The following is a 13,488-nucleotide window of genomic DNA, read 5'->3' as shown; positions in this document are numbered from 1 at the left end:
CCATGGTCTAATCAATATGAATCAAGGGGGGGGGGGTCGGTACTAAAATCTCAAACATGTTGTTTAGTGACGTGGTGGTATAGACCAGCGTCCGAGTTTCAGAAAAGGCCTTAAAACAGGTTTTCGTAGGGCACCCCTTAGATCAGGGCAAATTTTTGATATTTTGTCAATTTCGCCTTATAGAAGTCACAAAAAAAATTTGCCTCTGAAAAACCCTGCAGTTTTCGAGTAATTCGATGTTTAAAATCACATTTTACTCGATTTTACTCGATTACTGGTAGCAATCGAGTTTTGCTTATACGAAGGGTTTACTCAATGGAAAAAGAATAAAAATTGCCAGGATGGATAATAACATTGTAAAGATCATTTCTATAATCATCAAAAGTCTCTTGTTACCAAAGTGATTTTCATCATTTTTATATCATTTTCACAATTCTTTCGTGATTTTTCAAAAAAATTAAAAGTTTTCTCGTTCTAAATAAAACTTCTTAAGTTCAATTACTTTATTATTCAGTCAAATGTTTTTAGTGTTTAATCAATTCATAAAATAGCATCAATTAAAAGTATTAATTCTTGCAAAAATGAATATCATATTGCAAAAAATCAGCACGGACAATGGTCCCGAGAAGACCTCCTTTTGTCAAAATGTCTCTATAAATTTTATTACATGTGTACCAAAATAACACTTCTCTAAAATGGGGTGGTGGTAAGCAAAAAAGTCTCGAAAATGCTTTTAGTATTCAGATATGCCTGATGATTTAGTACCAACCCCACCCCCTGTATGAAGATGGCTGTAGAAATGATTACCAAATGTTTTGATATTTTTAATGAATTGTATTTTCTACAAAACAATAATAAATTTTGATGTAAAATTTCTGACTTAAAAATATTAATATACGTCATAAAGGTTTTCTGTTTAAATACTGATATTAAAAAAAAGAGAACTTTGGCCCTTTTTTATAAGAATTATTACTCTGTTAAAACTTTAACTTAATTTACTTCAGGTTGTATGTTTTGATCAATCAATCTCACCTTAAAGAATTTCCTTCACCCAAAAGGTATGTCGATTTGCTTTGTTTTGTTCTGGTCAAAATAATCCTGAAAAAAATATTTTTAAAAATATGTTTATTTTACAAAAAATGTATGATATAATATTCTATTTACAATAAATTTAAATTGTGTTTGACTGCTAATGAACGAGAGTTATTATTGAAGATCACCAATTCGAGGCTAGGACTGGTTTTTTACGAAAAGCTGCTCCTCCCAAAGCGTTTGCGAATGCAGCAACTTTCCCTTGCTCCATTCTTGAATCATAACCATTTGGGGTACGAGGTTGTGTTTTTGTTCGATTGGTTGGATGGTATGTTGCCCGGCGATGAAATTTCGGACTTGGTGTACCAACACATGTCCGCTCTATTGGATATTGTTTCAAAGAAAATGATCTTTTGAATTCTGTCCCCGGCTGTCTTTCTTCGTCTTGCGTCTCTGATTGGCTACGAGAAAACTGGTTGTTTACTTCTGATTGGTGAAAGCCATGCTTATTTGAATCTAATTGGCTTCGGACGTGTTTGTTCGAATCTGATTGGCTACGAGCGTGTCGATAGTCGATAACAAGAGGCTTGCGTTCGGCGTCTTTTTTCAACTGTTCGATCTTTTTCTCTCTTTCTTGTCGAAATTGTTCTTTAATGTTCTTTATAAATTCTGCTGATCGAGGTAAATAATCGAATGGTTCTTGAGTAGGCTCGATCGTTTGACTTCCCCATTTTTTATGAAGATTAGCAGAATCGCCATTTTTTTCCTCCATCTTTTCCAAATTTTCCTTCGTATGAACTGTTCCGGTTTTCACATACTCCGGTTGATACACCGGTATACAACGATATTTAACTGGATGGATTTCTGATGGAGTTATGGGAGTTTTTGTTTGTTTTGTTTTTGAAGCTTGGTTTTCTTCACGATGACTATTCGTTTTATTTTCGGTAGTATTCGTTATTGACGAGTTTGTACCGAAGTATCCGCTATCGAACGAGCAATTATCCGAATTCAAGCGACAATCTTGTTTCTCGTTTTCGGTACCGTGATCTTTACTAGTCGACTTTTTGGTAGTTAAGAAGACCTTGGTGCGGTTCGATTTGTTGTTCCCATGGTTACTATTGTGTGAGATGATTTTGACGGTTGTCTTTTTGTTGTTCGTACGTTCCATTTTCGCTGAGTCAGCTGATTCTAAAGAATAAAGTATATAAGTTCATCAAAGATGCAGAAATTTGTAAATAATATTAAAATTCGATTTCCAGATTGACTGAAAGCAAGAATTTTAGTTCATATTACATAATAAGGTCGAATAAAATCCTCCTAAAGCTCTCTAAGTGTCTCAAAGTGCCTTTCCCGCTTGTCTCAAAAAGGGATACAAACGTTTTATTTTATAAGCTAATTCTCATACTGACTTTTTTAGTTGCAGTGAATTGAAAATTGTGAAGATTTTGTTTCAAAATTTTGAGACCACAGTTAAGGCTCTGGAAACATTCATTTTTACGTTACCATTTTTGATTGTGCCAAAGCAAGTTTTTGACTGTCTTTTTTTGCTAAAACAGTATGGGCCATTTCGTAATTAATTAATAGGAGAAACTTTATGACTGTTTAAATTGCTTTTGTTAAATTTGGAAATCTAAAATTGATTTGAAAGAGTGAGAACACTGGATCAATGAGACAGGTTTGAATTTTTTTTTTGAACGGCACTAAAAATTTCACACGCATAGACGTTTAGATATGTTCTAGCATAATTCGTCGAAAAATTAAGAACATCGTAAGAACATGCCCAGCCTCAGTTTTGAAAAAAAAATACAAGAAACTACAATTGTTTCCTCTTTTCAGGCAGTGTTAACTGAACTTAGGGATGGATTTTCTAAAATCGAGAGTCAGATATTTTCCAAATTTTACCAATTTTAAGTGCTCTTTATTTTGCATGATATTGTCGATTTAGAGTAGTCTGAAAAATTAAGAACGCATTTAAGAACATTTTAGGCTGAAAATTTCTAAAAAAATAAGCACATCCGGGCTCAGCCAAATTTTAGGTGTTCTAATAAAAAGAACGTGTACATCTAAATTCAGTTGAGTTTTGTTGGATTTCTGTTGGATGCTCATTTAAAAAAAAGTTGTTTGTTTTTGTCACATGTTCGATGAAACTTTAGTCTTTAATCTTTTTTTTTTGAAAACCCCCTGATTAAATTTCATGAGTTGTTAACATCACTCTAACAGTTCATCTCACTTTGACATCTCATCTAGCACCTTATCTATAGATAACATATTTTGTCTTACCCATTATACTGAATAACAAACCTAACATAAATTATGTTAATTATTTCTAAATCTTTGATAGACAGATAACGCTTTGATATATTATCTTTTCAAAACATTTAGCCTCTAATCTAATGAACTTTGGAACACAGGCTAGTCAAACTTTTTTCGTGAACAGCGGCTATACTAAACTTTGATATACATTTTATACAAACATGAATTAAAAATTGCTATTGTCTTTTTTTCATAACTTAATGATGAGGAGCTATAGAGATCACACATAGTAGAAAAAAACATCGAATTATTTGAATAGTCAATAGCCTATAGCGGGCAGATTATTTATGATAAAGGGGAGATTAACCCAAGTCAAAACATAGAGATTATTTCTTGATGAGGTTCAAGTCAAGCCAATTTCTTTTTTACTGCGGTTTGTCTTTGCTAATACTTGATTAACATAAATTAGCATAAATTATCAATTTATTCGGTTCAATTTTTTTACTCAATTTGGTCAAAATATTTGGGATAGTTCACACAGCACAAATTCTTTCCATTACAAACAAAACTTTTAACATTGAACACATTCCAAAAGTATAAAGAAAGATTTTAGACCTTATTTTCTTATGAAATTCCATTTATTTAGTTCTAATATATAAATTCTGCTCAGATAAATATGAAGTTTAAAACTTTGAATACAGTGAAAACCATAAAGGAAGCCCATTGCCACACCCTTTTAAAAACTGAAATTGAGAAAATATTGCATGTTTCGATTGCCACACCCTTTTAAAAACTGAAATTGAGAAAATATTGCATGTTTCGATTGCCACACCCTTTTAAAAACTAAAATTGAGAAAATATTGCATGTTTACAACCATCAAAGGCTTCCTTTGTGTTTCTCATAAGAACTTCATCTTTTTATTTACAAATTAAATTTCACACATAATGTCATGAAAAATGAACGGTGGGGATTTTTGGTACGTGTGTGAGTGAGAGGGGATCTGATCGTGCTTCAAGTATACTTGTTGTATTTATCTCACGAGATAAAGTCATTATATTTACATCTGATGGAAAAAATGTAACGAATTTCGTTGAACCAAAGTATTCGTAGAAAGTATTCAAATATTGCTTTAAATTCTAAACCTTTTCAATTCATCTAACTTCAAAGTTGAAAGATTTCTTAGCTTACTTTTAACTTACCACAGGCGAAAATCCCAAAATTGCAAGTCTTCACTCTGTTAACAATTTCGTCTTAGCTACTTCTCAAGCTCTTATGACTTAATGAATACACTTGGCTTTCGCTAAAGGCTCATTCTCTAATTGCAAAATTACCTTTAAATCTACCCACGTATTGCAGAATAAACATCACTGTCAAGTTAATTATCATATCAATTACTTCTCAATCCTTCCTTAAACAAATATTACAAAACTTAACTTTCAAAATACCAAACGTCTGATTCAATGTCTGAAAGCCCTACGATGGAGATCTGTACTATATTAAGCCCACTTCCTGGCAACTGTCACTCTAAATGCACTTCACCATCGTTCTCTAATGACGTTTGTTGACCCGCAATTTGGTCACCTTTCGAAAATTCGAAAAATTTCTAATTAGGAACTTAGGGTAAGACCAGCCATTAAACCATTGTCTTTTCCAAAACAAACCTTAAATACTTGAGTGTCATGAACTTTAGGGAAGCGATTTCACGTGTCGCGTGCTATTTTTCAGATTCTGATTGGCTAGTGTATATGTTTGTGTTGTGTGTATGCGTGGTGTAAAATATTGCTTAAATGCGGAAATGCGGAGTGTGTTTGCAAGTTTTGTAAAATAGCAATTTGTGTTGGATTGACCCTTATTCAGTAGTCTCTTATACCAAAGGAGGGCTCGGTATCAAAAGTCCAGAGTGTTAGTTGAATCAAAATATTGTACTTGTTATGGCTTGCACAAAATGACAAAACAAAGTTCACCTTAAAGTTAAAAACAACATTTAGCCTGCTGAATTGTTGATTGGACAAATTGCAAGCGAGGGGTTAAGTTATGTTCTTTAAGAATCAAAAGTTGGTTAGCTTTGAAGATTTTAAATCACTGTTCAGTGTTAGTGGTTAGAGTCTGAGTGAAAAGGGTCAATCCATTTAAGAGATGTTATAACGTGCTTTCAGGAATCGATAAAAATGAATAATGTTGAATACGCGGTGGTTTAATCACAGTTCGTTTCGTATGTCCAGTCGTTCGCTTACCTATAGTCTGATCTCTCTTTTCCTTGCATTCACCATTTACGATATCACAGCTCTCATTACACCTGTGTTTAGGTGCTAACATTTGTTCTTCGCTCGGCCGCGCTTCCATTTTGTTATTAACGCCGTTTGTAATGTCAGTTAAGGATCGTGTTTGTTGTTTTTCTTTATACGCTTTTTTCTTTCGTACGGTAAAATTGAACTTCAATTGTAAGGGTTTCAGTGAAGTATGATGATGTGATGTAAGGTTCGATCGATTCTCATTCTTCTGATCACGGTTATACTGCGTAAACTGTTTCACGTTCAACTCTAATGTCTTTTTGGAGATTTTGATGGTTTTTATAGGTGTAATGTTACTGTTTGTCGAGGGGTTTGTCATGTCTGCGTTTAAGGCTTTATCTACATTTTGCTTTCCCGAGTTATTGTTGACATCGCAGCCATCACAGCTATCGTTTGAAAATTCGTCATTATTTATCAAGGGCGGCGAGGGCGTGCTGGAAATAGAAGAATCTGTATCATCCATAAACGCTCTTGGTTTTGAGTCATAGCTATTAGTCTTTTGAAATTGTGGTGGCTGCCATTTGCTGCCCGTCCCTTTGGGCGTTGTCGGGAGATTTTCATCGTTCGTGGTTTCTTCTGAGTCATCACTGAGATGAGTTTTATTGATGCTTCGTACATTACGTAATATTTCTTCGATCTCAGGGGTCTGGATGCGTGTCGACACTTCATTCTTTTTTCTGTTAGAAAATTGACGTATTCGGTCGGAGACGGATGAAGATCGTTCCTCTGACTCCTCATTATTTGTCTGGTCTGTATTTTGCTTTTGTTGTTCAGGTGTACCTGGTCTGTGAATTACACGTTTATGTTTACGTTGGTTGCGTGGTGACGGGCTACCATTTTGTTCACGTTTGCCATCTATGGAAGTGTGTTCTTCTTTGAGTGGAGGTTGTTTGACAACCTTGGTGATCAACCAGCCAGGTACAGGCTCTTTTTGCTCCTTCACATTTGGCTACAAAATGAAAGAATATTTAGATTAAGTAACAAATCTTTGGAAAGTAACGTTAATATTGTCCTAAATTCTTTTAGCACAAATTTTATCAACTATAATCAACTGTATAGATGAACTTAGAATGAACCTTTAGCTTTGCCTGTTATACAGGTTTGCCAAAGTGGAAACTTTTAGAGCTCTTTGAGGTTTCATTACGGCTCTGTTTCCATTTCAAAAGTTCGATAAAGCCATTTCGTTGACTAGAATAATTTGTTCTGTGTGTGTGTGTGAAAAGCCAATATGATGGCTTCAGAACGATTTCTTTTCTGACTGGAAAAGAAGCGTAATATATAAACATGTTTTTGACTGTGACAACTGCATAAAGTTACTAACCCAGAACTGCCTCCTTGGTGTATCAATCCACACCATAATTTATAAAGACCAAAGTTGTTTTTTATTCTCAACGTAGTATCACCACTAGTGTTTAAACAAGTTACTGAACTTTATGAGGGGACGTGTTTGTGGTTTATATAGTGGCCTCCAGATAAGTGACTAGTAAATTCCATTAAAACTTTCATTGATTGAGAAAGAGATTCAATTACATCTCTTGATTGGTTTCCTCAGTAGGACAACTATCAACCAGCAGGAAAAATGAGATCTCAAATCCCTTCGCCGCACACAAAAACTCTCTAGACGTCAAACATCACCCTTATGAATGACGTCATGTTTGGCTTTGGACGTTTTATGGATGTTCATAAGATCTTTGAGATTGACTCAAGCTGAGACGGTCTCGCCATCGGGATTTTAGTTCGTGATTAAGTTTACTGTTTTTAATTGTAGAGACTTTTCATAATGTAATATTCATTCAGTGTAATTTTTTTTCCTACTGTTTGAAACTCATTACGAGTTTAATTTTAATCCCTTGTTTTCCTTTGTTTAATTAACGACCGCTCATTAAAACCATCCACAGTTTTAAGTATCTAAGTAAAGAGACATGATTCGTATTTTGTAACATACGTGATTCGGTATCAAAATCTATACATTTGATTTTTACCGTTTTTATTCTACCAAAAGTAGAGTTCTGAGATAGATTCCATGAAAATCCTTAAGAAAGCCAATGGCCAAGACCAATGCATTGCGTTTTATTGCGACTTTATGTAGAAAAATATCAAGCGGTCTTGAAACCGTAGTTTAAAGGTAATTGAAGTCAACAAATTCTCTTTGAAACACCTTAAAGCGTCCTAACTAATTCTTGAAAAACCTTTAACAAAATGATAAAATTGTATTTACAAGCACTTACCTCGTGTGCGTCAAAGACATCCAGAGACATTTTTCGATGTTTTTGGTTCAACTTTTCACCAGAATTTCTTCGTGGAGGTGTCACTGTTGATTGTTCAATGAATTGAGTCACATCTATCGTTTTATCTCCATTACTCGGCGAACCAAGGAAATCTGCACTGACATCAAATGATTGTTTTCTAGTTACAATCCCTTTCGCACCCTTTGGAAATAATTCCCTAGGGGAGGGTGACGCCGTTTCCGCTTTCTTTTTGATATTTGCCGCCATTTTTTCTAAGTCTCCTTTAGAATCACATATCAAACTATTCCGTATGCTTTCCACGATTTCTTGAGATTTCCGTAACTCGTTGACATCAGCGGAGCTATTCGACCGTTTGTGTCCGCGCATACGAATCGCAGGATCTATAACTTTTAAATGATTGGAACTATTGTTTTTAGTATGTTGTTGATGTTTTTCGTTTGTCGTATTATCTATGCTTACTTTTCGACGCGAAGTATCTGTATTTTGTGTTTGGTCAATTAAAGTCACTACATTATCTTCTTCATCATCTGCAAGGTTTTCTGTCTCACCGAGATTCGGATGTGACCTAGTTTTAGAGTCTATTTTCTTCCCGCGGAACGTAAAGCGTTTAGGATGATGATTCCGAGTGTTTGAGGTTGGTTGACTGTTTACATTTTCTGTAGATAAGTTCGATTTTTTAATAATTTCTAATTTAGCGAAATGGTTCTCTTTAGCCTTCGAGCGTTCTTTCTTGTTCTTCAGGTATCGATCTAGCCTAGCTACCAACAAATGATAAACTGCTGATGCGTGGACAGCCCTAAAAGGAAGAGAGAGATACAAAGGTTTATAAGGAATTCAAAGCTATCTGATTTTTTTTTTGACTAGGTGGACTTAGTGAGTCCTCTTTATTTATGTAAATTATTCAATATTTATCACTTAGAGATGACAAATCAAAAGTGGAAAAAACATAAACCTTTTAGAGATTGAGGACTGTAGTTAGGAAAGTGGATCTACTAGAGGTTTTATTCAGCTAACGGCTATCTTCGAAGAAGGAAATACCTGTTTGATACAACAGCGTTTATGGTATCTTTAGTTCTGATCCGCAATGTCATTTTCATGTAGGCGAGGACTGGCTCACAAAGTTCTTTCTTCTGGTACATCATATCTCCAAGAGGTATGGAACGAGGAATGTATTCGGTCCCAGTAAACCACTTGTGTTTCATGACTTGTTTCAGGGTGATCCTCCACTCGGCCACCGGTTCCAGTAAACGCATTAACAGATCACGGCATGCTAAAATGGATGATTTTCAAAAGAAGAGTGTAAGTAATAATTTCATTGAAAATTAAAAAAAAACTCACCGTAATTATTTGGGTGTATCGAGGATGATAGGAAATTTCGCAGTTTTTTACCGAAAAAGTCGAGGCGCTTTTTTGAATTTTTCCTATGCAAATTTTGTTACTGATATGGTAAAGGTTGTGCTAGCCTCGTAGAATTTGTTGGTTTACCTTGTGAGAGGAAGGAAGGAACGGGCGTCATTTTTCGTTGCATCATTTTCTCATACATTTCCATCACGTTGAAAGGTTCCATCATGTAGGGTAAAAATCCCGTCAACATTGCATACATATTGATGCCACTAATATGAAAAACAATGAAATTTGTTCATAGACTCGGAATTTGAAATTTAGTTACTACTGTGGAGTCTCTTTAACTCGAACCTCTATAACTCGAACACATTTTATGGTCCCTTCAGTTAACAATGCCTTTATAAATCTTACTCCATGGCTCGGAATTTCCTAAATTCGAACAAATTTATTGTGTTCCTCGTGCGTGTTCGAGACTTCAATCTACATAATACTTTCCAATCTCTAGAAACTCTAAACTTTGAGACTTGTTAGTAGAAATCTATGGAAGATAACATATACTTACGGTTCAAATGAATAAAAGTAGATAAAAGTTTTTAGTACTCGATGCCCCAAAAGGTTAGGCATACAGTAGATTACAGTTTTTGTTTTGTACCATGAAAAATGTTAATGTAATGCTCACATGCTCCAGATATCAACTTGTGGACCGTATTTCTTTTGTGCCAAAAGTTCGGGTGCAGCATATGCCGGACTGCCACAATGAGTGTTCAAAAGTTGCGGAAATACCCCGGTCCTCTCAAACTCTTGCATACAGTCTTGTGATAAAGTGTTACTCAAACCGAAATCTAAATAAAATGGAAATAATTTTTTTTAATGTTTTGAAGCCATTGATGATTTAGCTTGTTCATTCAGCATCTACAGTAACATGGATTGATTTATCCAAACCAGGAGTAATCTTTTTTTTGCTTTGAGGTCAAGCGCCGTGAGCCGTGATTCATACTCCTTTGGGAGTAGGACTCATCCCGAATGCACTCGGATGGCTCATATCTATCTAGATCAAGCTTTTGAAATAGATTTGGAGAATTCTGCAAACAATTTGGGAAGATTTTTTTACTCGGATCAACAAGATTAGCTTATGAAAGGGAATGGGAAGGAATGTAACATGGTGTCAATAGCAAGGTTAAACTGGAATGTCAGAAAGGAACGAACCTATAATCTTTAGATCTTCGTTATGACTCAAAAGGAAATTTTCGATCTTCAGATCTCTAAAACAAAAAACACAAAAAATGTTTAGTACAAGGATGTTATCAATAAATAAATTCAAAGACTTGCAGGAAATATTTACAGTACTTATGTGAAAGGAAGTTTTGATAAATGTCAAAATGTTACTGTTTTCTTAAGAGGTGTAGGCGTTTCCCTCTCTGAAAGATATACCAGATTATTTTGAAATCCCAGTGAAAATATCCTGCTATAGGATCTTGTTCTTATTGACATTATCATCAGATTTTGACCGTCTCTAATCTGACATTTCTAAAATCCTTTTTTTTCGTGAACGTGGTCTCCACAATTGTTTATTTATCAGATTAAGATTTTTTGATTTTTTCCTGTCCATACGCCATATAAATATTTTGTAACAAATCTTAAAAGGATAATCAGATGGTTTGAGATTTTTCGGCATGTGGATTGTCCTGGGCAAAAGCTCAAAATATTTTAGTTCTTAACCATTTTCCAAGTCAAAACAATAGAATTTCCAAGTAAGACCCGTGTGAGAACCCATTTTTAAAAATTCCAAATTGTGATATCTCGAAATGATTTACTCAGGTTTTACTCAAGCCACATAAGGTTTCTACTGACCAAACCATCTGATAATCCCTTTAACTATTTAAACCCAATTACCTGTGGACAACACCAGATTTGTGCATACCATCAACGGCCGAAACCAATTGTGAAACTAGTCTCCGTACCACATGCTCGTCTAGCCTCTTTCTGCTACAAATATAATCCAAGAGCTCTCCACCATCAGAATATTCCATGATGAGATAGTAATAATGATCCGTTTCTAAAACTTCATACAACTGAATGATATTGGGATGGCGTACCAGTTGGTGTATTCGTGCTTCACGACGAAGGTTCTTACTTATATATCGGTCCTCGCGTGCTCGTTTCTTGTCAATGATCTTAACAGCAACCTTAATGTATAGAGAATCAGATCATTAAAATATTGTTGCTTTGTAGTCTGCATACTATCTTAAAGTATTGAGGACACTGACTGGCAGAGAGTGTTTTATCTGACGTGAACAATGAGCCAAAAATACTGGGGAACATTCTTACGCTCCGTTTATCTATAATATTCGAAGATCAAAATTGAGAAATTTTTTTTAATATGTACGCGTTATTGAGATCTTGAGTCATAGGAGTTTGTTAGTTACTTTCCAAGAATTATGTTCTAGTTTAGAAGACATTTAAGCTATAAAGGTTCAAGTTATAGAAAGATTCTCTGACCACGTTCACAAGCTATGAACATAGCCATTCTACTGGCTAAATTCAATTTTTACGTCATTTCTAACCAATAGAATGGCTTCATTTCGCTTGGAAACTTACCCGTTCACCAGTGATGATGTGAAGTCCTTCTTTAACTTTAGCAAAAGATCCTTCACCAAGCGTTTTCCCAAGTAAGTAACATCCTACACGTCGGCCTTGTTTGAAAGGCTCAATTTCATATTTGGAGACTGACGTCACCTCTCTTGGTAAGGTTTCCATGGTGATTTGGTTTTGACACCTGTTGGTGTGTTATATTTTGTTTTAGCTTTAGTTCATTCTAAAGGATTAAGACATTGCATGTTTAGATTATTACGTATTGTGAAACTACTGTATGCAGACTTTGTAATTGGTTAATTATTGGTCATAGGTCTGTTTATTCTCTACCCTTTCCTGAAAGCTCCTTCCCTCTGTAACCATAATCTTCGAATCTTTCTCTGAAACTATACAAATGACGGACATGATTAGAACTATCCCCTCTAATGGCCCTTGGAGGCACTGGATTTGAAAACTTCCTTACGTGCTGTCCCAAAATTTGACCTTTAAAATCAGATCCTTGCAGTGCATAAAAAATTTAGCCAGAAATCGACCATTTAATCTTTACAGGGTAAAGCTCCTATCAATCCCTACATCGCACTTCGGCTTGGGGAGGCCTAATAATAACTACACGTGTTTTTTTTATAAGAACGTCAAAAATTTTCGAAGCCTTTGGATGTTCTTAGTTTTTTGGATTTGAAGCCTAAAAATGTTCTTAAAATGTTCTTATTTTCAGCATTTTTGGAGCATTTTTATGTAATTTCTTAAGCAATTGTATGTTTTTAAGTCTCCAAAGCCTTAGTAAGTTCTTAGAATGTTCTTAAATTTTTGGGCCTCGAAGCCTTATGTTCTTATATAGTTTGTTCTTATAAAAAAAACGTGTACTCAACCATAGCCTAAGTTAGCTTGAGCCCCCCTCGTGTATATAAATCAAAGATATTTCTGTGTATCATTTCTTGAAATATTTCATATCATGCTACAAATTTTGAGTAGACTGTTTTCACCTCATCTCTGAAACATCCATACACACAACAGGTTTTTCTACTCCGTGTTGCTTTTTCAGTGTCTCAAGCCACTGTTTCAATAAATGTTTCATTTCAAAACATTTTCAAGCGACTTTGTTTCAATCTCCGTTTCAATGTTTAATCATATCTAAACACAAACGAAAAAAAACCATATCTGTGATCAAAAACAACCTCACATAGAAAATTCTCTCTGTCACTTTAGTATACATTTTCCGTCGCCAAGTCAGTTCACTCCCAACTATTTACACAAGCTTTAAAAAAACATACACTTTAACACACACACTCTCAACTCAACAACAACAACACAATTTAAAAACTGTTACACTCTAACTAATGAAATAAGAACTATTTTCCGTGCTCATTACGTAGACTTAATCACTTCCGTTGCTACTTTTAATCAAGTAAACGAACCGACGTCTTTTTTAGTCGTACGTCAAATCAACACGTCAATCATTTTGACGAACTAGAAAGTGTAAATTGCGGTTTGGAAAGAAAACACAGACTATATGATTTATACTTGGAAATTTAATACGTTCTGATGTGACCATTATGAGAATTGTCGAACGGTTCAATCTCCAATTTGAATGTATGAAAAGAGTGTACTTTTTATCACAAAGGCTGGTTAACCTTACTGGAAATAATGACACCGTCACAACTCTTGAAAATACTCCTCTCTGCGTGCGTTTTGGAAAAAAACGACTACCGTTCATATCTATTTAGTT

The 13,488-nt window shown here is 34.8% G+C and overlaps 1 protein-coding gene across 1 annotated transcript; it reads right to left on the bottom strand.

The window, feature by feature from the left end:
• Positions 1-1,187: 1,187 nt before the first annotated feature.
• LOC136804694 (probable serine/threonine-protein kinase MARK-A) lies at positions 1,188-11,998 on the bottom strand. The gene is made up of 9 exons (XM_067061305.1): positions 11,769-11,998; positions 11,064-11,356; positions 10,377-10,432; positions 9,850-10,012; positions 9,312-9,439; positions 8,865-9,096; positions 7,806-8,622; positions 5,521-6,526; positions 1,188-2,220 (listed from the first exon to the last, which is right to left on the bottom strand). Exons 1-9 carry the CDS (start codon positions 11,925-11,927, stop codon positions 1,217-1,219), a joined length of 3,858 nt encoding a protein of 1,285 aa, XP_066917406.1. The 5' UTR covers positions 11,928-11,998; the 3' UTR covers positions 1,188-1,216.
• Between the last annotated feature and the right edge of the window lie 1,490 nt (positions 11,999-13,488).

The sequence above is a fragment of the Clytia hemisphaerica genome, unplaced genomic scaffold (assembly GCF_902728285.1).
Source record: "Clytia hemisphaerica strain Z4C2 unplaced genomic scaffold, Clytia hemisphaerica genome assembly, whole genome shotgun sequence".
Taxonomy (NCBI): Eukaryota; Metazoa; Cnidaria; class Hydrozoa; order Leptothecata; family Clytiidae; genus Clytia; species Clytia hemisphaerica.
Note: the sequence above shows the minus strand (reverse complement) of the source record. Positions and strands in the feature narration are given on the sequence as shown.